The sequence below is a fragment of the Rhodnius prolixus genome, unplaced genomic scaffold, assembly GCF_049639745.1.
Source record: "Rhodnius prolixus isolate KJV_2025 unplaced genomic scaffold, Rpr scaffold_2, whole genome shotgun sequence".
Classification (NCBI taxonomy): Eukaryota; Metazoa; Arthropoda; class Insecta; order Hemiptera; family Reduviidae; genus Rhodnius; species Rhodnius prolixus.
The window spans coordinates 28,322,377-28,341,991 of record NW_027411592.1 but is presented as its reverse complement, the minus strand read 5'-3'; the positions used below and the strand labels follow the sequence as shown (position 1 = coordinate 28,341,991).

Here is a 19,615-nt window from a genome sequence, read left to right as displayed (position 1 = left end):
GCTGCTATTATTAGTTAAACTGTGATACCCGCAGGTAGTGCTAGTCCAGTTCCCCTGGTGTGGATCAGATACTGAAAGGCAAATTAAAATTTTTCTTAACATCAAATGTTTAGTTGGTTTCTATAAAAAAAAAATTGATTTCTTCTTTTAATTACGGTAATGATTGTATTGAGTAATTTTGAAAATATGTATAAAAAAAAGAGAAAACATACACTTAATTTTAGTGATGACAAATTTAACCACATCCTACATTTTCTGCGATAACATTGTCGGACTTTCTTTTCGTAGTTTCGAAGTATATAAAATTATTTATCGTCAGTATAAAAATATTCTTGAGTAATTGAAAATCGTATTGTATTAACTGTTTTAGTCACAACTGCTGTTAAAAGAGAACGCGATGATTGTGATGCAATCGATTCTAAAAAACATTGTCCTGACGATGAAGAAATTAATGCTCAAGTACAGAGTGCTATAGACAGTATATTAAATTTACAAAGAAATGATGCTGTAGAAGAAGCCGTCAGAAGTATTCCTTCGTAGTATATAATTAGTGCATTTGTATGAACGAAAGGTGGTGAAACTAATGGCAAGCAGAGATTGAGGAAATCTCTTCCAATGAAATAAATTTGTTTGGTTAACAATGGTATTAAAAATGTAATGATGAATCTATTCGATTTATGTTAAAGGAGAATGTGTGCCATTTTGGTCAAAGTTAAGTTCTTTTGTACTACCAGGTAAATTAGGTACTTAAAGAAGTTGGTATTAAAAATGAGCATATTTATTGATAAATTGAGTTATAAAAACCTGTGTTTGGTGTCTTAGTCGTTAATGAATCAGGTGTATACAATGAAATGGCAAAAACAATGTACGACCTCGTTCCAATATTTTTATTTATTTTGAACCACATCTCTTTTAACATTTAACGATTAGTTAGTAAAACAAAAATTCATTTAACTTATACAGCTACATCTTATTTATTGTAAGTAAATTTACTAACAGTATTGCAACTGCCCGCAGGTAATTCTTTGACACCCGTACATAACAAATTATTATACAAATATGCATTAAAAATGTCAAATTCAGTTCAATTTTTCAATTTATTTAAAAATAAACTTAAGTTTCACGCAGATTCTTGAAATATCATCAGTTACCTTAACTTCCCGTGCAGAAAATGTGCATAAAGAACCATGTCAGTAAATGTGGTTTTTATAATTCTTAATCAGTTACCACCACTCTCTTGAAGTGACATTACTCATTTTAATTTTTTTAAAAAAAGAAGAGAACATTTGTGAATAAATGTAAGATTTGTAGTTTTTAACTTAGAGATTAATTCTGATGACTGTAAGTTATGTTATAAAAAGGAACAGAATAAAATAATTATATTTTTTCGAAAAATAAAAAAAGTATATGTGCGTTGATTGTGATATATTACAATAAAAGTATAAATAAAAATTTAAAAATTTGTACTATATGCAATTATGAATTTTCACAATATTATATTTAAGTAGTTGTCTTTTTTTTAAATATAATATTACGTTATTTAAAACTCAGTATTTCTGGACATTGTAATGATATAACAAATATAGATATATTTTTTTCAGTACGGTTTGTGATTGTCAACGCTAAAAATCAATTAAGTGCCTTTTGAAAAATTTTTTGAACTAGTGCTGGCCTGATACATAAACGTTATCGGTGAGTTGGAAAAAAGTCAATTTAATGAAATTTTCGCTAATCCATTTGACGTTTTTGTTTAAATTCATGAATTTCAAAAACCCGAAATTAAAATTACGCAAAAGTGTTCAGAAAATTTTTTTAAGTAATTTAATTAAAACTGTATTCTAAAGAATAAAAATAAATTAATCACATTTTAATACAGTTGCACGAAATTATGACAAAAATTGTTCTTATATCTGGAAAGTATAAAATGAAAATATCTGCCATGTTTATGCTGAACTGAATTTTTTGATAATGGGTGTGGAATAAAAATATAAATAATATTATACATTATATCCGTGTCCAATCAAGAATAAGAATTCTTTACTCTGCATGTTTGTATGGAGCTTAATGTACATATACTTACAGATTTTTTTTGTTTTATTATTATTTGATTGAAGTAGATTAATGAAGAATTTCATGCTTGCTGTATCAATGAGTCACATTTTTCTTCTTTTTTTTACATTAGTTACATTTTGTCTTCCAGAATTTCATGTCACAACATTAGCAGAACATTCCTTCACCATAACGGTACATAACGATTTGTTGATAAATAACTTTATTTATTGAATTTTTACTTACTTGATTAATAATTCTATTTATTTTTACTTTATTAGGTGTGAAAATTTAGTGAGCTTGTTCGTAATTAAGTATGCTTTATTTTATTATTATCATCATCATTTTGTATATTTATAATTTCCATTCCAGGTTCTTTATACTTCGGCATATCTAGTCTTTTTATTAATATAAGTATGAGTATAAGTTCAGCATGTTGACTTTCAGGTTAAACATTATGCAGTAATTTGATTCGAACTGTATATTGTTTATCAGTACTAAAGCGTATATAAGTCCACTGAGAATATCGTGGTCCGAATACTCTGTCGGAAGTAATAGAGTAGTTCCTAATTTTATGTGTTATAACAAACTTGAAAAAAATAAATAAAAAATAAGAATGGCCAAAACAGTGAGTTGATTTACCATTAATTTTATATTATTTCTTGTGCTTTTCATTACTAGAACCATTGTTGACCGTTTCATTAGCACAAAATAATGCAATCATAAAATGAAAATTTGGTTTCACTCTTTTTTTCCTAAATGCCTAAATTAAATTTTCTACCTTTTGATATGACATGCGTAACGGAATCTCTTTAAAAAGTTGAAATAAAAAAATTTATAAAAGATTCTTAAGACAGAAAAGCAATGGTTAATTAAAATTAAGGTTGTGATGATGAGTTCGATCTCAATATTTACTATCATTTATAAAATTTTTAAATGTACAAATTAATTTATGATTTTTTTGTGTATAATATAGAATGGAAATTTTAAGCCTTACAGGAATATCTCCTCCTGTATTTTGTAAATATTGTACAGAACTTTTACATATAAATGGATTCACAAAAATTGTCTCCTATTTTTATTCTACCTTGTAAAATCAATAACTTTAGTAGTCCTATCTTTCACTGCCTACTGTGTGTATTCGGTTCTAATTTTTTCTAGGTTACCATAGGTGGTCGCGTCATTAGATTTGTCTGTAATACTGCCAGTCACCTCTTGTCAAATGAGGTGAGTAAATAAATGACATTTTCTAATTGAAATTTTATTGTTAAAACAAAACAAAAAAGTTGTAATGCTAATTACTAAAACGTTGCGTATCTTATTCTGTTCGAAATAAACATCTTCCAGCAAGTGGTTGCTTACCTAGTCGACGCATTTTTTTCGGTGTAGGAGCAAAGAACTTTTGAACTGCAGCTGCCACATCTTATAAATTTTTGATGTCTGTCCCAAAAGAATTTAGCCAATAAGGATAACATGGTTCAATATTTAGGAGAGTTTACTATTTGAAAACTCATGAGTTATGGTAAACATTGAAAAATATCTATATTATCCGGCGGAGATCGCAGGTTTTTTAGTTTGTTTAACCCCCCTCTCTCAAACAACAATGTTTGTGTCTGACGGAAACATAAGTAATAGTAAAGTTACCTACACTGAACTGATGAATCAATCATTGATGATCTATGAACATCCGAAACCAGGCACAAATATAAAAACATCCGTGGTATATAAATTAACGATATTTTTGGCACTGAAAAACCAAAACCACATTTTTAAGCTATATAAACTCTTACTTAAATTTGGGGGTTATTAATAAATTCTATAAATTCATCACTCCCAAGATTTAGATGAAAAGAGGCCCTAGGCTATTCCACTTCACCTCCCATGAAAAGAGGCCCTTTCACCTCCCATTTTTAAGTTTGTAAATTACATGAGAGATAATAAAATACATCACTACTGTGGTATATATCAATATGTTAAATGTTAATTTATAATATGTTATGGTTTTAGAATAGTGGAATTTTAATTTCGCTAACAATTTGAATGTAGGTCCCTCTTGATCTTGAGGCCATAGGCTAAAGCCCTATAGCCTATAGGAAAATTCGGCCCTGCTCCCAACATTGCCATCCTGGTTGACGAGAGTTGTAATTGAAAAAACTGACATATATGGTGGAAGCTGTAAAGAATTTATAGCTTATTTTTAGATCCCCTTACATTTGATCTAAGTACTCCTGTTTCGACACATTGGGCTTAACTTAGTATAATTTCTAAAACAGTCGCACTCTCAGGAAGAATCATGAACCATGGTTCATACCAACTACTAAAATATTAATAGGCGAATTGTAAAAGACTTGTCTTTTTAAATCATTTTTACAAAAGGGCAGTCTCTATGAAAATGATTTACAGAAAAACAAATCAAACAATAAAAGACTGAATGATACTATCTTTTCGAGCTTTTTGTCGGGAACAAATGCTTGGAACTTCTACTGCGAGTTGTTGACCTAGTTCCTAGGAAGTAATTTATTTTTAATTCTAATTGAAACCATTGAGATAGTCACCTTGCATCCGCAATCATTTTTTTTTTAATGCCAGATGATAGTAGGTTTACCCATGATGAAATAACAATACGATCCTTATCTGCTGTTAAGCAGGCTAATTACTGCTTAGACCTTGTCCATTCAATTTTTATAAAAATTTACTGTTTTTTTAAATTGTTTTTTTATCATTTGGAATTTTTTTGGAACAAGTAAATCTCCCAAGTTTTAAATTTCTAATGTACAATAAAAAAGAACGCTTAAACCCTTATTTTCCAAAAAATTATCGTTACTTTTCTCTTGCAAATCTCTATATTTAACCGACTAAGAAGTTGGTGGAGACCTTTACCAAAATGTATGCCTGCTTTTATGTAACCGATGATGTATGAAATTTGTTTAGTGTTTCTGACGATGTCACTTACTCAGCACAAACTTAGAAGTAACTTTTCAGCATACACCTGGACAGTAGTATGTATTTGGGCGTTCTGGGACGAATTTTTGCGCTAGAAGTGATGACGTCACACGACATTCCCCTCATTCAAAATATGTGGTCCAAATGGATGAGGGGGATAGGGGCGTGACGCCACCACTACGACGGAATACGTCACGATGACGTTACATGATAGAGGTATTTTTCCTTGTAGCGCATCTCCTACGTCACAAGGCGCAAGTCCTATGTAACAATTAGAAATAATAAAAAATATTATCATATTTTATACATGGTTCGTACACACACACACACACAGAAAATACTGTAATGTATTTAACACCCTGTAAGACAGTAAGGTCGAGGAATAATGGCTTCTCTGTCAGGATATCAGGCAGTGTCAGGCCACTGTAGGTCTTTCCGGTTTCTTCATTCGGCCACAATATCTGGCTTAACTTATCACACACACATACAGAAATCACTGTAATGTATTTTTCCACATAAGACATTAATAATTAAAATATGAGTGATTTATTACTTACCGCATATTAATTATTATCTAGCATAAAAAACAGTTTGTTATTTTATATATTATATTTTATGCAAATGAAATAATATTTAATTAAAACTTTAACTAGGAGGGGGAATGCATCACATTTGCACTCGTGTTTCCGTAAGATTATGATGATGCATACATCGATAATTTTTATATAAAAGCAAGCATGACTGGATGTTAGAAAAAGAAAATGGACGGAACACCCAATGCCTGTGAAGTACTTTTGATGTTATTCTTATGTATTAATATGATCCTCCAAAATATAAGATTAATGATACGTCCTTGTTTTTTTTGTTTTTTTTTTAATAGTATATGAGCCCACGAACTTGGTCCCCGCCAAGATCGTGCCCCGTGTGTTGGGAGCCTGTAGTACCACTTATGTGAGTTTTTTTTCTATGGCTAAAGCTAAAATATGTTTTTCTATTTTTTCTAATTAAATTTTTTTTCCCATAGTGTAGAAATGAGGGGTAACCTTATGCGTATGGTGAGAAAGGTTTCTCTAGTAAAATAAAACTAAAATATGCTTGTTTCTATAATACTAATTGTGAATTAAAAGAGCTTTCGATTTGGTGAATCACCAGCTTTTATGAATGAAACTTTTTAATTTTGGTATTTGCTCAAAGTTTACTGGAATTAACAGAATGAGTGAGTCCACTTTACAACGATGGTTCAAAAAATTTGCGAAAGGAGAGTTCAGCCTTGACAAAGGAGGTTATAGAAGGATGTCTTCTTTGAACGATGAACATTTGCGAACGTTGGTGAAGAAAATCCAAGGACAACCGTTCGAGAACTAACCGAATAAACTTTCAGTTAGAATCAATTGATTCTGACCATCTCCCACTGATAAGGCAAGGTAAAAAAATTAGAAAAATGGATTCCTCACGCATTGAATGACCGCCAAAAAGTCAGTGGTGTAGAGAATAGGTATTATGGGAATTGAATGGAATTAAGAAAAAATAAATAAATTTTTATTTTATTAAATATACTGAATAGGAAAGATTGGTTATTTAGAACAGTAGTTCATAGTATTTGTTTATTAGGTATTGCCTGAAAAGAAAGAGGTGGGGTCTCGGCGTAGACGGCGAGAGTGGGAGAGATCGTGAGAGTCAGAAGGGCGGAAGCGGCCTGGTGTGTAAGAGCTCGAAGCTGAGTACGTGAAACTGTGTGGGTGCAGACGGACTCGAGTAGTGAGTTCGTATCGTAACGGGTGAGTTCTGTGTTGGTGGCAGAACTACTGACCGCGCTATATCACACACTCTCTCTGCCGTTCGTCTTAAATTCTGTGGACATTTAAAAAACTAAAACTGAATTCTGTGGTAATTACTAAACAAGAGTAAATAAATTTTGTATGTAACCCTAGTCTGTAAGTTTAGTTATAGTCTGTATGTATGGACGTGTGTCTGTCAGTCTAAAATTCAAGTACGTAGTTTATTGAAAGGTGGTATTTTTTAGCGTTTTATCAGAACAAAATATTATGTTATTTTCAGTTTCTAAATAAGTTGTATTTCAGTTAATAGAAAAGGTATCAAGTATGGGTGTGATTTTTTGTTTACTTTTAAAAATTGAGAAATGTATAAATTTAATTTGGTGCATTCCTATTGAAAACTCCTCTCCCCTATCCCCGCTCTGTTACACTGGTATGAAGTTTGGCTCTTCACTTCTTTGCAGAAACAATAACGAATCTTTTCTGAGCACAAGATCGTTTCTTATGATGAAAAGTGAGTTGTTATATCAGACGTTCTGGACATTGGCTGGACAAGCAGAAACATCTGAACATTTTTCGAAGATGTTTGCTCATCAAAAAAAAGGTAATGCTATTTTTAGGTGGCTTCGTTGGACTTACTACAGCTTTTTAAATTCTGTTCAGAATCAGAATTATTGCCGAAAATATTGCACTCAGATTGATGCAATGCATCGGAATTTGGCTGTACTAAACCAGCTTTGGTGAACCAAAATGGACAAATTCCTTTGAACCTTAAATCTGACATTTCAAAAGTGGGAGCTTGGATATGAGGCTCTGTGTCACCCATCCTATTCTCCAGACCTCTCGCCTACTTACTCCAAATAAGTGTTATTATTTGAAAGAAAAACCATTGATGCTTGCAGAAAGAAAAACCTCGAATCGTGCGTTTTAAGACAGTCCACGTTAGCTGGTTATTTATTATAATCTAGCTATTATATCTAAGTCATAATCTAGCAATGACAGGCCCTCTAGGAAGTGTTTGATCAAATGTCGTACACTCGTAGAGGCATTACCCTGGGCTGCCAAAAGCTGGTCAAATTTAATTGAAAGTTGAAACTATGAGTTCAATTCTAATTAGAAAAATTAAAAGTACATTAACCGCGAACACCTTACATGTTGAGCACCTTAAATTAAAATTAAAAAAAAAAGCTGTTGCATGTTTAATTTTTCAAAAACAAAAGAAATAGTTAAAATTTGAAATAAAAGTTAATTTGCTTTCCATTTAGAAATTAATTGCTAAAACTATTTTGAAAGTAGGTATGGTACTATTTACTACACCCAACCAAAGAACAAAGAATCTTAAAATAAATATTTTATAAATAAATAATAATAATATTATTAATAATTAAATATTACTGGACTCCCACGCGGAGGTCCCGGGTTCGAATCCAGCAGCTGACCCTTAGATTTTCTCTTCCTAGGAGCTTCTTACAGCTCACTGTCCGGTGATGGACAGTGTTGTCTGTGACGAGAGAACACTGTCCGGATGCCGGCAGTGCACTGGAAAAAGCTCCGGGCGCTAATAACCTCAGCTGTTGATGCGCCAAAAAAAAAAAAAAAAAAAAATTAAATATTATTTAATATAAATTATAAATTAAATAATTAACAATTAATATAATAATAAATAAATAAAATAAATATATAAATAAAAATAAATCGGAATCCTTAAAGACTTGACTCAGTACGAGCCCCAGCCTATTTCGATCATGTAAGCTCAACAAAGCTAACAACGGTTGGACTAAATAATTCTGTTAATAACTTTGATGATGTCTTCACAATTAGGGAGGGCTGTTCACACTAAGTATTATGAGGAATAAACTAACTCCGCCAAGTTCATGAATTATCTGCTGAGTCAATTCCAATTGTAAAATTAAAATTATTCTGTCGGAAGAGTACTAGTTTCAGTAAAACTGTTTACTTCTGGACCAATAGTGCATACATACATAGAAGCTGTAGCTGTCTGTACTCGTAAATCAATGTTATTGACATCTAGGAGAAATTAAAATTAACTTTTAAACATTAAGTTTTTATTTCATGAAAAACAGGATATACTAACAAATTAGTTTAGATGAAAATGTATAGAAAGGAAATTTGCACTAAATAATTCTGTGAAATTTTCTAGATAATTCAACACTAAATAAACCGCCAGCAACCAACTCATCTTTCTGCATCACCTTATCTTCCTATAACTATAAATTATATAAACAGCAAATAACGAATCTGTATAATTTATTCACAATTATCAATAAAATGTACTATAGATTATTAACTTTTCGTATTTGTAACATCAATACCTATTATCAAACTAAACTTAAACTTCAAATTACGTTGTCATGTTTTTATTACCATCTTTTTTTTTTATGTAAAATTTACTACAACCAACCGAAACTTTGTTGATAAACAAAAAATAAATTTGAAGCTGTTAACCAAGTTATGTACTGAGAACTATGTTACAAAAAATATACATTTAATAAACAGAAAAGTGACGTTACCAACACTTCTTTAGCTAGCAATTCATTCATCACTCGAATCGTAATCATGTGAGACCAACGAGTTCTGAACTGGTAATCTTAATCCCAATTCGGGCCTTTTTAAAGTACTGGAGGTCTTCAGTTGAGTCTGGATTTTTTTTCTCCGTTCATCCAGAATTTCTTGTGCACCTACACCAATAGTAAATTAAGGAATTTTAGAAATCTCATTTTTAAGCAATAAATCAGTTAATGACGTAACAACGTAAGAGTGACGCGAATAAAAGAATATGACTTCCACACTTTTGGCTGCCAAACAAATTCATTAACAGAATAGAAAGTGAACGCTGCGCAAAATGAAATGATACAGAGTACGCTTGGGTTATTTAGAAGAGATAAGAAAAAGTTTTACAATAAAAAATAACAATAAGAATAATAATCAAAACTATTTCGTCAAATAAATAAAACAATAATAAATAAGAGATATCAAGAGTGAACTGAAAAAATGAATAGAATAATCTGAATAGAATATTGTTGCCTATTAAGCACTGGCTTGGTATATATTTTGTAGTGGAGGGGGCAGAACAAAGATTGGTCTGCACACTTTGAACGTTTATCATATAATCAAGGGCAACATGCAATTCACATTAACTACTCCTCCAGCAAATTACTTGTGTATGTTTTATTAATTGATTAATTTTTAATTTTAGTAAACATTGCTTACTATAACGTGGCTGTTGTGACAGAAGAGTTGCTAGCCTCAAATCATCCTCATTTTCAGGAACTAATGGAATATTCAGACTGGATTTTTTCCTTAAAGCATTATCCAATACTTCTTTTGCTTTCAAAGAGCTTTTCTTTTTCTATAAGAAAAAAAAAAACAAGTCCTAAACGATTTAAAAAAAAGAAAAAAAATTAATAAAAACTTTTGACCTAGGGACTAATTACTTACGTAAAAGGCTGTGAATATATTTACGAGAAAAATTACAAAATACATTAATTTGATGATGAAAAAAATAGTTTTCTTCAAAAAATTATTTACCTTCAGTTAATAGTAATAATTATAAGGTATACTATTTTATAAGGTATAGTATAAATATGTTCCACCTAAAGATGACCTACTTCCAAGGTGAAAAGCTTAGTATTAAAATAATAATAACAATAATGAAACTATCTCTCTTGAAAAGTTGGAAGAGTGAAAAGCTAAGGGTTGGAAGGTGTGCGCAACCTAGGCTTCCGCAGAGAGCTACCGCAATTGATAGTGAACTATGGAAGAGACTCGTGAAGACCAGAAACATAAATATTATGACTTTAGAGCCAATAGATTAGATATTCGTTAAATTCATTATCAGAAGTTATTAATATCCATATTATAAAAGATCTGGTTGCTTTAAAAAATAAAAATAAAACAAAAAATTATCAATACTTGCTCGAAAAATTGCTCGTAGATTACTATTGGCAGCGAAGTCATCTCTCCATTTGGCATCATTTCTACATTGCAATTTGGCTAGTGCAGGAGAAACTTTATTTACTCTATTCTTTTCTGAAGTTCCATGTTCTAACTTAAACATTGCATCGTCAAAAAGTCGTTTTGAAGTTTCTTTATCTTCTGGAACAATCTGTTCGTTTTCTGTAGGATCCCAACGATTTTCCTGCCTTCTTGCACCACTAACTATCACATATTCCAAATTCTGTAAGTTAAGAAATAGTTTATAACTAACACTAATAATGAAATAAATAAAAGAAACATTACTAAGCAATCAAACTTACTCCAGGGTCTGTTTTTATTTCGAAATGATTATCACAGAGATGACATTTCATCCGAAATTGATAAACCGGTGTTGTATAATACATTCCAATTTTTTTCTTCTCTGCATTATACCTAAACGTACATAGTGATAAATCTTGACTAATCATTCATTACCTAACAAAAATCTAGATTACAAGATTTTACTACGGTTCGTACACAGTTTTCACTTTAAGATTGTGAGAAAAGTACTCAAAAGAATTTGCCAATTATATTTAATGTCCTGGTTTCACTAAACGTAATTTGAACTTTGAATTTCGACTTCCAAATACCCATTTGTTTAAATTTTGAAAACAAAAAATACATTTCTTTACGAACCATCCTCACACAACCTATAATTAGTCAATTATGAATTCTACGGTCTTCAACTATTCATGGAACTGTTCCAACTTGCACAACAAATAAGTGCAATTTCATGATATTAATGGCATTAAAGGCCAAAGAATGAAGACATCCAACGATCTCCATTAATAAGGGGCAGGTATTGGTCAAGTGGTCATGAGCGTGGCTTTGTAAATAGAAGATTCCTAGTTCGAATCCTAATCACAATACCTAATTGGTAGTCGGACGTCTCCGCCTGAAAAATAGGGGACTACTTTACTTTACTTTTACTATACCACTAATTAGAATATTAAATTAGGAGTCGCGAAATTTGAAAACTTCAGATATAAATAGAAACTTGAGTGTATTACGACACAGGTTATTGACATGAAAAAGCAAGGAATGAATGGGATATTAAAACTGTCCAGAAGAGTTGTTCGTTAAAAATTGTGAGAAAAAGCACATTGTTGAAAAACATCCAACTTTGTTAATTTTTTTTTACGAATCCTAAATTTCCTGAAAAATGAGCCCTTATCCTTGTTTATAAGATTACTTTAACGCCACAATGCAGAAAATAGATTTCAAAATCTTTCTCATTTTTCTTATGTGTATTTTAGTTCAAAAATGATATAGTAAAGAGCGTTATAAATATAAATAAGTAGAATAAATTTAAATATAGTCAAATTGAAGTATTTGTAGTAAAAGAATAAAAATGTAAGCAGTAAAATTATTTGAATGTTATCAGTTATATTAAATTTCAAAAGGTACAATTTGTGTTTTTAATATTTTCTATTATTCATATAAACGTTGTTTGTTCTAAGGCGAATGAAATTACTTATAAAGCCCCAATAGAAGTGAGAGAAATCAGAGCAGAAATACAGGGACTAAAATGAGAAACAAATTTAAATAAAATACATAAGCTTTTTTCGAACATTTAAACTAGGCTGACATTATGAGATGAATTGAAAATATGGAAATTTTAAGTATTCGCTGATTTTTTTTAAGCTAATATCTTTTATCAACCGTTATTCTTTTTAACAGAATGGGATTGTAACTTTTGTCAGGTGAACATCACCTCTATGAAATTTCAATTTTGGGTTGGTTGTAGTGTTGATTTTGATGAGATAAGCAGTTAATAATTACAGTGATTATTTACGTTTAAGTACAACATAATCACACGAATAGATTTTTATATTTATTGCTAAATAAACAAATAAATAATTAAACTTTATTATTAAATATATACAACTAATTACAAAGATGAAATAAATTTTCATTTTAACCTTTATAATAGTTTAGGGAACGCTTAGGATGGGAAGAATAAAATATGCAAGGAAAAATTAAGGAAAAACCTGCAGCTAGAGGAAAAATTAAGAACAGGGTGTTTAGCTCTTTTGTGTCTGTAGAAAATCGAAGGATTTTTGGAGTATATTTCACGGTAAAGGGTGTTAGGATGGCAATCTAGAGTGGAAATGAGTCGTGTGAGTGTGCTCATTTTATTAGATTTTTTCCAAAATTGGCTTTAGAATTTTTCTAAAATATTTCCATTAGAACGCATTGTGTGATTTGAAGTAACTACTATTCGTTAAAAATTCTAGTTTACAAGAAAATCCAACTCCTACATATTAGTAAAAAAGTCTTGTGAGTGTGCATATATTATGTTAAATATTAAATTGGAATTCAAGTTAATAATAATGGTCAACTGAGCCAAAAATTGCCGACAAAGATCGATGGCATTTAGCTTGTAAGAAAAAGAAGTAAAAGAAATGTGATGTTAAAAAGACTGCCAAGGTTCGATGGGTCAGAGACCAAGTCTTTCCTGGAGATTGCCACTTTTTCCAAGTAATTTGCTAGGTTCTAACCCATCGGTCTTTGATGGCTTAGGTTTGACCTGAATTTACTTCTCTGAAGCGAGTTTATCCACTATATCTCAGGAACGGAAAATTGCAGAAATTTCAAATTTGAAATTTCGTTCAAGTGATACAATGGGAAGCGACAATAAGTATTTGGTCGAAATGAGTATACCAGAAGTTTAAATGTTTTAAATATAAAACTTGACAAAATATTATACATTTTTCAACAGTTCGTTGATAGATTTATATTTGAAAAGGCATTTTCAAAATTTAATCTTACCTTACACCCATTCCAATATGGTTACCACATCCATTACACCATATATTGAAGGGCATTTCAAATCTTATAATAAGTATGCCCATATGCAGCTTTCGTGCTCTTTCACGCAAGGCATGGGTGCCTAAAAATTTATTGAGCCCCCCCTTTTCTGGATTGTAATCTGGGGGGTAATATTTATTAACTCCCTTTCGTTCTCCCATCCTTAATAAGCCGGAATCACTTCAATTCTGAAAGCAGACAAAAGAGAATAAATTAATTTGGTCCAAAAGTGATCATTTCCATTAGGCTGCTCTTATGGCAATTTTACAAATTAAACTTATTTAAATATTAAAATTGAAGAAGTGATTGTCTTAAATACTGTTGCATACAAGTTACTCTTGAAAAAATACTTCGCATTTACAGAGGAAAAAAGTCTCAGAAAAAATTTTGATTATACACCAAAAACATTTTTTATTTGTATAATTTAAAAGTCGAATAAACAGCTTCAAGGAAATGACAGTAGTTTTAAGGCAACACTAATAATAATTATAAATTCAGAGTTCAGCCAAAAAAAAAAACAATAAGATGAACTTCATTTAGCTTCTTAGACATTTTTATTAAATGCTCTGTATGCGAACAGTTGACTCTTGAGCTCATAAAACCGAAATGTTTAATCATTTTAGTTTTTACTGAACTCAATATTTTTGTGTAGACGACTGTGTATTATTGCAAATTTCAAGGAGACAAATGTCTGCCTTTTTCTAGCAATATTTCATCAAACTTTCAGGTCAGTCGGCTAATGTTTAAATCTGTTAAATAATATTGACAAAATCTATGATTCACCTATTGCATTTCAAAAGGATAATATGGATCAAAAACAAAAAATCAAAGGAAACATTCGCACAGACACCAAAAAAAGGTGTAAAAAAGGTAAAAAGGCCAAAAATGCTGTACATCCTTTCAAAAATATAGAGTGCAATTAATAGTTAAAAGTAACTTTTTTACAAACTGTTTATCATTTTCTACCTCCAAGCTGAAAAACAAGAACATAAGAGATTTTCTTGATCCAAGACTAAAATATTAATAAAATTGTATGTCATTCATAGAATTCTTAAGATGTCATGCCGAAGTAATTCATCGTGTAATGATTTCGCTGATTTTCAGTAGTTAATATCTCAAGCTCATTTATCCTTGCTAGGTTTTTGCTGATCTGATCTTCTGCAGTTCAGACTTAAATTTATCTTATTCAACTCGGGTTACGAATTCTAATGCACTGAATTTACAAATATCAAAATGATATATCATTTTCACCGCCTTGGCTCAAACCAATATATGGAGTTAATAAAGCTTATAATACTAATTTAACCTAATTTTTTAGACTTTTTTACTATGTATATATGTTTTATTTAAGATAGCTCTAAGAACAATCTTAAAAAATTTCATGCAGGTAAAGTGCAATCGTCATGCAATTTCATAAACTATTCTATCAACGTAGTAAATTGTACTTTTGCTAAGAATTAATACCTTAAATAGTCTTCTTTTTTCTGCAAGCTAGAATGTTCTTAAATTTTAGCTGCAGCACTCCCAATTGTTAATACTATGGGGGTTGACAATATGACTATCACTCATAAGAAAACAAAAACCAGATGTAATAATAGCTAAAAGTATGTATAACAAACACGGGAAGGTTAAGAATTACTCTACCATCTTGGACACTTGCGTTGGTACTGATGCTGATTGCTGGAGGTTACTCACGGCTCCAGTCTCATCTACTAGATTAGGAAAGGCTGAAAGTTTCAATAAGAATGGAATTATGAATGATAAGGAAAAGTTTACTGTAATTTCTGTATTCTTATTGTATGTAATATTATTTTCATTTTTTATACATTATTTAACCTGTTAATTGTAAAGTAATTTTGATCCTTTTTTTTTGGTGAATTTTTCATTTAAAAAAGAAGATAAATTATTGACAATTTTTTAAATTTCGAATTTTAATTTAAGGCTCGTCAGCAGTTATTGGCGCCCGGAGTTTTAACAGTGTACTGCCGGCCTCCGGAGAGTGTTCACTCATTGCAAGCAACACTGTCCATCACTGGTCAGTGAGCTGTAAGAAGCTCCTAGGAAGAGAAAATCTTTAGGGCCAGCTATAATATTCGAACTCGTAATTCACCGTTTTGGAATTCAGTATTCTCTAACCATTCAGCTAATCACTTCCGAGAATTTCAGAATTATGTATTTATTAATATAATTTACTTAGAATAAAAAAAAAAAAAAAATAGCAAATACCCTTCTTTCCTGGATTACCTGTTCTTTAGCAATAACTAGAGCACGAAAAACGTTTTTCGCGAGTGAGAAAAGCGGAAGCAAAAATTTGAAATTTAAATTTGCACTATTGTTGCTTAGGATACTAAATTTATTTTGGCTGCTATTTTTTTGTTTAGTTTTTCGCAATTTCCTCAAAAATTGGATTGGTTAATCTCTTCGTTCTTTTTTAATCTGCATGTATTTTCACGCCAAAATTTTAACTGAACAATGAGGGCGTGCTCTACTTGACCGACAGAAGACGCAAAGATTATGTTAATATTAAGCACACTAAGTTTGCAATACATTTCCTAGCGTGATTAAATTCTTTCAGTTTTAATACCCATAATTATTTATTCTGCTTACCGTGCTATCTGTTTATTTTAAAGCGCGTCCACATCTGGTCATTAGCTCGCGGAGGTTCTTTCATTTCAGTGGCTTGCCAACAAACAGTGAGGTGTAAGAAGTTTCTTAGGAAGAGAAAATTTAAGGGCTGGATTTTAACCCGGAATTTCCATGGAGATAACCACGTTAATTACTGAGTTCATACCTTTAAATTTAACCAACTTTTGTTTTAATTTGAAGTACTGCAACATTAAATCTTGCGTTTATGCTAAGGAAGCTATTACATGAAGTAGATATGAGGAGTAAAAAATTTTAATGGTGTGTATGGATGTGGGGAACAGTCGGAATGAGTCTTTCATGTAGACGTAATATGTTTGACGAAAATTTAAAAAAGAAAAGATAATATTTATTTGTTATAACTGTACAATATTAACAAATAAAGTGGGACTTAACACAGCTAAAATATTTTCATTTTTCCTTATTGACTTTTAAAAACAAAAATTCTGAATACCATGTACGGTTGTAACACATATTTGCCGATCAATTGGCGTCTGTTTGTAGATTTTGCGATAAAGAAGAGTCTTCGGATATAACTCAGAGAGCAGCAGGGTTTTGCGAGTTCGCAGCAACCTTGAAAGAAAGTTTAATAAACCAGTTATAGAGAAAGTAAAGCAGCCCTCTTTGGCTTGAATTACTTTGCCTTGTTTCGTCGAATACATTAGCTTTTAGGGAGGTAGAGAAGGCTGCAATGAGAGCATAAAGAGGCTCTCAAAAATAGCGTAGACAAGATTGCAAGACATGGTTTCGCATCAAGTATGCGACAATTCAGGAAGAGATGGAAACGGCCTCTCAAATCCTATTTGATTTGCGGTATGAGAACTTAGGCACCTTGAGAAAAGAAGAGACCATATCATACGTCAAACAGGTAAGTCTCTCGACCTATATGTGGATAAAAATAGAAACTTTTCCAACAAGTCATCTAAGTGGATAATGCAATAAGACTTAGTTGAGGTGTTTAATTTAAAACAAAAAACTTTTTCTAATTAAAACTGAAACAATTTTTTAAGGCATTAAATTATATTTAATTTACAAAAAAAAAAAAATATTTATATAATATATGTAGATAAACTGAACTGGTAGAAGTCTTTTTCTACAATTTACTAACAATTTTATCTAATATATTTACAAGACACCTTTTAAATTTGGTCATGAATATACAGAAATAATGGACTACAAATGTAGATTCCCATTCTTTTACATAAGCCAAGACATTTAATTCATTGTGAGACCAAGAAAACAATTAATTTTACTTATGAATTTAAAAAGTAACAATTTTTCAAATATCATTGATTTTAAATTTAAATAATTCATTATTATGTACAAATTTATATCACTAGAATAATTTAATATTAAGTTTAGAAAACACAAGGATTATTACAATACTAAGACAAATACTTCACTTACAGAATCTGAATGTCCAATAATACATTAACACCAGTACTCCACTAGTTTCTTAACTTTATAAAAACAAAAGTAACCTTCACAGAAAATTTTGTAATATTCGGATTTAAGAACTTGTTTGAAAAAGGACATTATTTGCAACCAATTTGTTATTGGCTAATGTGCTAATGGTTATTTTTATTCTAGAGTATAGTTATTAATGTAGTACCGAAAAAACCACTGATTGACTTCATCTTATTTTTTCTTTAAATACATTATAAATCGTGACTACTAAAATGTCATTATAAATAAATTACCTTACTTGAAAAAATTAAGCAATCCACAGTTCCACAAAATTATACAAACTTCAATGGTTGGCTGCAGCTGAAAAGAATGAAATTCCTTAAAAGTTCGATATTCAAGAGAATTTAATCTTTTTGGCCCCAGCTAATTCTTGTTTGTATTGTAACAACCAAACATCCAACTCATTCTTCAGAAAATATTTATGTTTTGAATTACAGTCACTGTCCAATCATTATGCTGATGAAATAATTTTTACATTTTACCATACGAAAATGAGTTAAAAGATTATTTTTCACAGGATTAAAATTAAAACAAGATTTCATTTCAGTTAAGTATCCTCAACCTTAAAATATGTTAAACTTTTGATTCTTGTGCTAGTGCAGGATTTAAATTTCAAATGAAATTGTACCTGCAATGTCAAAACCAATAACAAAAATTTGAAAGTGTTTTACAATAATGAGATATTTATGACTTTTGTATACTCTAATGCTTGAAATATAGAATATCGTACACTATATAATTCCATGTTCATTTATACAACCTCAGACTTTTTTGAAATAAATAATACTCCACTATATTTGTGAACATTTACTTATGTGCCATTCTAAAGTATTATATAACACTGTATATACAATTTTTTTTATGAAAAATAAACACTAATATAAAGTTTAATAAAAACCAAATAAATACAAAGGTGCTGATGATTCTAGTCACAGAAATTTGATCCATCTAAGGCGCAATTTTCCTAAAAACAGTTCATTATATTAACATATGTGCATTTCATTATTTTTCATTAATTTCAATAACATCTGTCTATCATAAACAAATAAATACTGTTTCCCAGGATGGCCCAATTTTTGAATAGAATTAAATTAACGGAAGCAGCCTTACTACAGAGCTTAGCAGAACAATTGCAAAAATGTAAAAAAGTAGGCTCAAAATGTGACTTTATAGGGCAAAGGTTTAAAAGTTTTGGGTCTTCATCGTAGACAAATAATACAGTTGTGACTGGTATAAGAGTCTGGAATATTTCTGTTCTCTTCCTTGTCTTAAATCAAATAGTTACTGTTTAGAAAGGCTGAAAAGAAAAATATGTTCTAGACATCGTTTAAGCACCTCATAAGAAGATACAAAGAAATACCTTCTACTACAAACATACATGCGGGCAGTTTCTTTCAAACTCGGATTATAACTGACTTTCGAAAATGTGTTTGGGTCCGCGCAGTGCTGGATAATATCACTGATTTTATCCATTGTATTGCGCAAGGTATTACATACCTGTCCGGTTCCGCACTTTCCTCAATTGTCAGAGTTAGATAAACCAGTTCGGCACAGAGAATTCATATTGATTGATGTTTTCGTCTCGCACTACACTTGCAAGATATGTATACAGTAAACATGCGTACTACGTAGGATAAAAGTCAGTGATATGTAATCTATTTTCTCTACACTTCGTAAAAAATTAATTATAGCAGTGGCCTAGTCTTCTCCAGAACCTGTCTTCAACCATTTATCGGAGTTTATTAAATAACTTCATGTAGTGAATAAATATTCCAGGTTGTTAAATGTTGATATATCCTTAAACATTTTCACTCTTTAATATATTTGAGCTTTTATTTGTGAGGTTTTGCTTTCTACCTGCATGAAGATTGACTAAATAATTTCCAAGATCTTTCATTTACATTATTAATCGTATCGTACTAAGGTTCTAA

The 19,615-nt window shown here is 30.7% G+C and overlaps 4 protein-coding genes and 1 long non-coding RNA gene across 15 annotated transcripts in view; 3 read left to right on the top strand and 2 right to left on the bottom strand.

The window, feature by feature from the left end:
* LOC141449399 (uncharacterized) overlaps positions 1–3,114 on the top strand; it is a 45,928-nt gene extending 42,814 nt beyond the window's left edge. For all 6 annotated transcript variants that reach the window (XM_074118826.1, XM_074118823.1, XM_074118821.1 and 3 more), the window contains one exon: positions 371–3,114. In XM_074118826.1, coding sequence (XP_073974927.1) covers positions 371–540 — 170 coding nt within the window. In that variant the 3' untranslated portion in view covers positions 541–3,114. The remainder of the gene's footprint in view (positions 1–370) is intronic.
* A 643-nt stretch (positions 3,115–3,757) lies between these two features.
* Positions 3,758–9,203, top strand: LOC141449404 (uncharacterized). Of its 3 annotated transcripts, XM_074118834.1 has the most exons (4): positions 5,739–5,780; positions 5,873–5,943; positions 7,232–7,371; positions 8,929–9,203. In XM_074118834.1, exons 1-4 carry the CDS (start codon positions 5,754–5,756, stop codon positions 9,201–9,203), a joined length of 513 nt encoding a protein of 170 aa, XP_073974935.1. In that variant the 5' UTR covers positions 5,739–5,753. The 3 variants fall into 3 exon arrangements, with proteins under 3 accessions (XP_073974937.1, XP_073974936.1, XP_073974935.1); XM_074118836.1 differs by lacking the exons at positions 7,232–7,371; positions 8,929–9,203 and adding an exon at positions 6,604–7,193 and having other exon boundaries at positions 3,758–5,775; XM_074118835.1 differs by lacking the exons at positions 7,232–7,371; positions 8,929–9,203 and adding an exon at positions 6,604–7,193 and having other exon boundaries at positions 3,758–5,780.
* Positions 8,817–16,394, bottom strand: LOC141449403 (coiled-coil domain-containing protein 130 homolog). Of its 2 annotated transcripts, none has more exons than XM_074118832.1 (6): positions 15,819–16,394; positions 13,536–13,762; positions 11,045–11,156; positions 10,705–10,965; positions 9,999–10,137; positions 8,817–9,466 (listed from the first exon to the last, which is right to left on the bottom strand). In XM_074118832.1, exons 2-6 carry the CDS (start codon positions 13,733–13,735, stop codon positions 9,321–9,323), a joined length of 858 nt encoding a protein of 285 aa, XP_073974933.1. In that variant the 5' UTR covers positions 13,736–13,762; positions 15,819–16,394; the 3' UTR covers positions 8,817–9,320. The 2 variants fall into 2 exon arrangements, with proteins under 2 accessions (XP_073974933.1, XP_073974932.1); XM_074118831.1 differs by lacking the exon at positions 15,819–16,394 and adding an exon at positions 15,039–15,179.
* Positions 15,231–16,616, top strand: LOC141449406 (uncharacterized). Its single transcript, XR_012455495.1, has 2 exons — positions 15,231–15,371; positions 15,516–16,616. It is a non-coding gene; the product is annotated as an uncharacterized lncRNA (long non-coding RNA).
* The window catches only part of LOC141449398 (lysine-specific demethylase 4C-like), a 32,416-nt gene continuing 29,345 nt past the window's right edge, over positions 16,545–19,615 (bottom strand). For all 3 annotated transcript variants that reach the window (XM_074118818.1, XM_074118820.1, XM_074118819.1), the window contains one exon: positions 16,545–18,648. In XM_074118818.1, the coding sequence (XP_073974919.1) occupies positions 18,633–18,648 (16 nt within the window). In that variant the 3' untranslated portion in view covers positions 16,545–18,632. The remainder of the gene's footprint in view (positions 18,649–19,615) is intronic.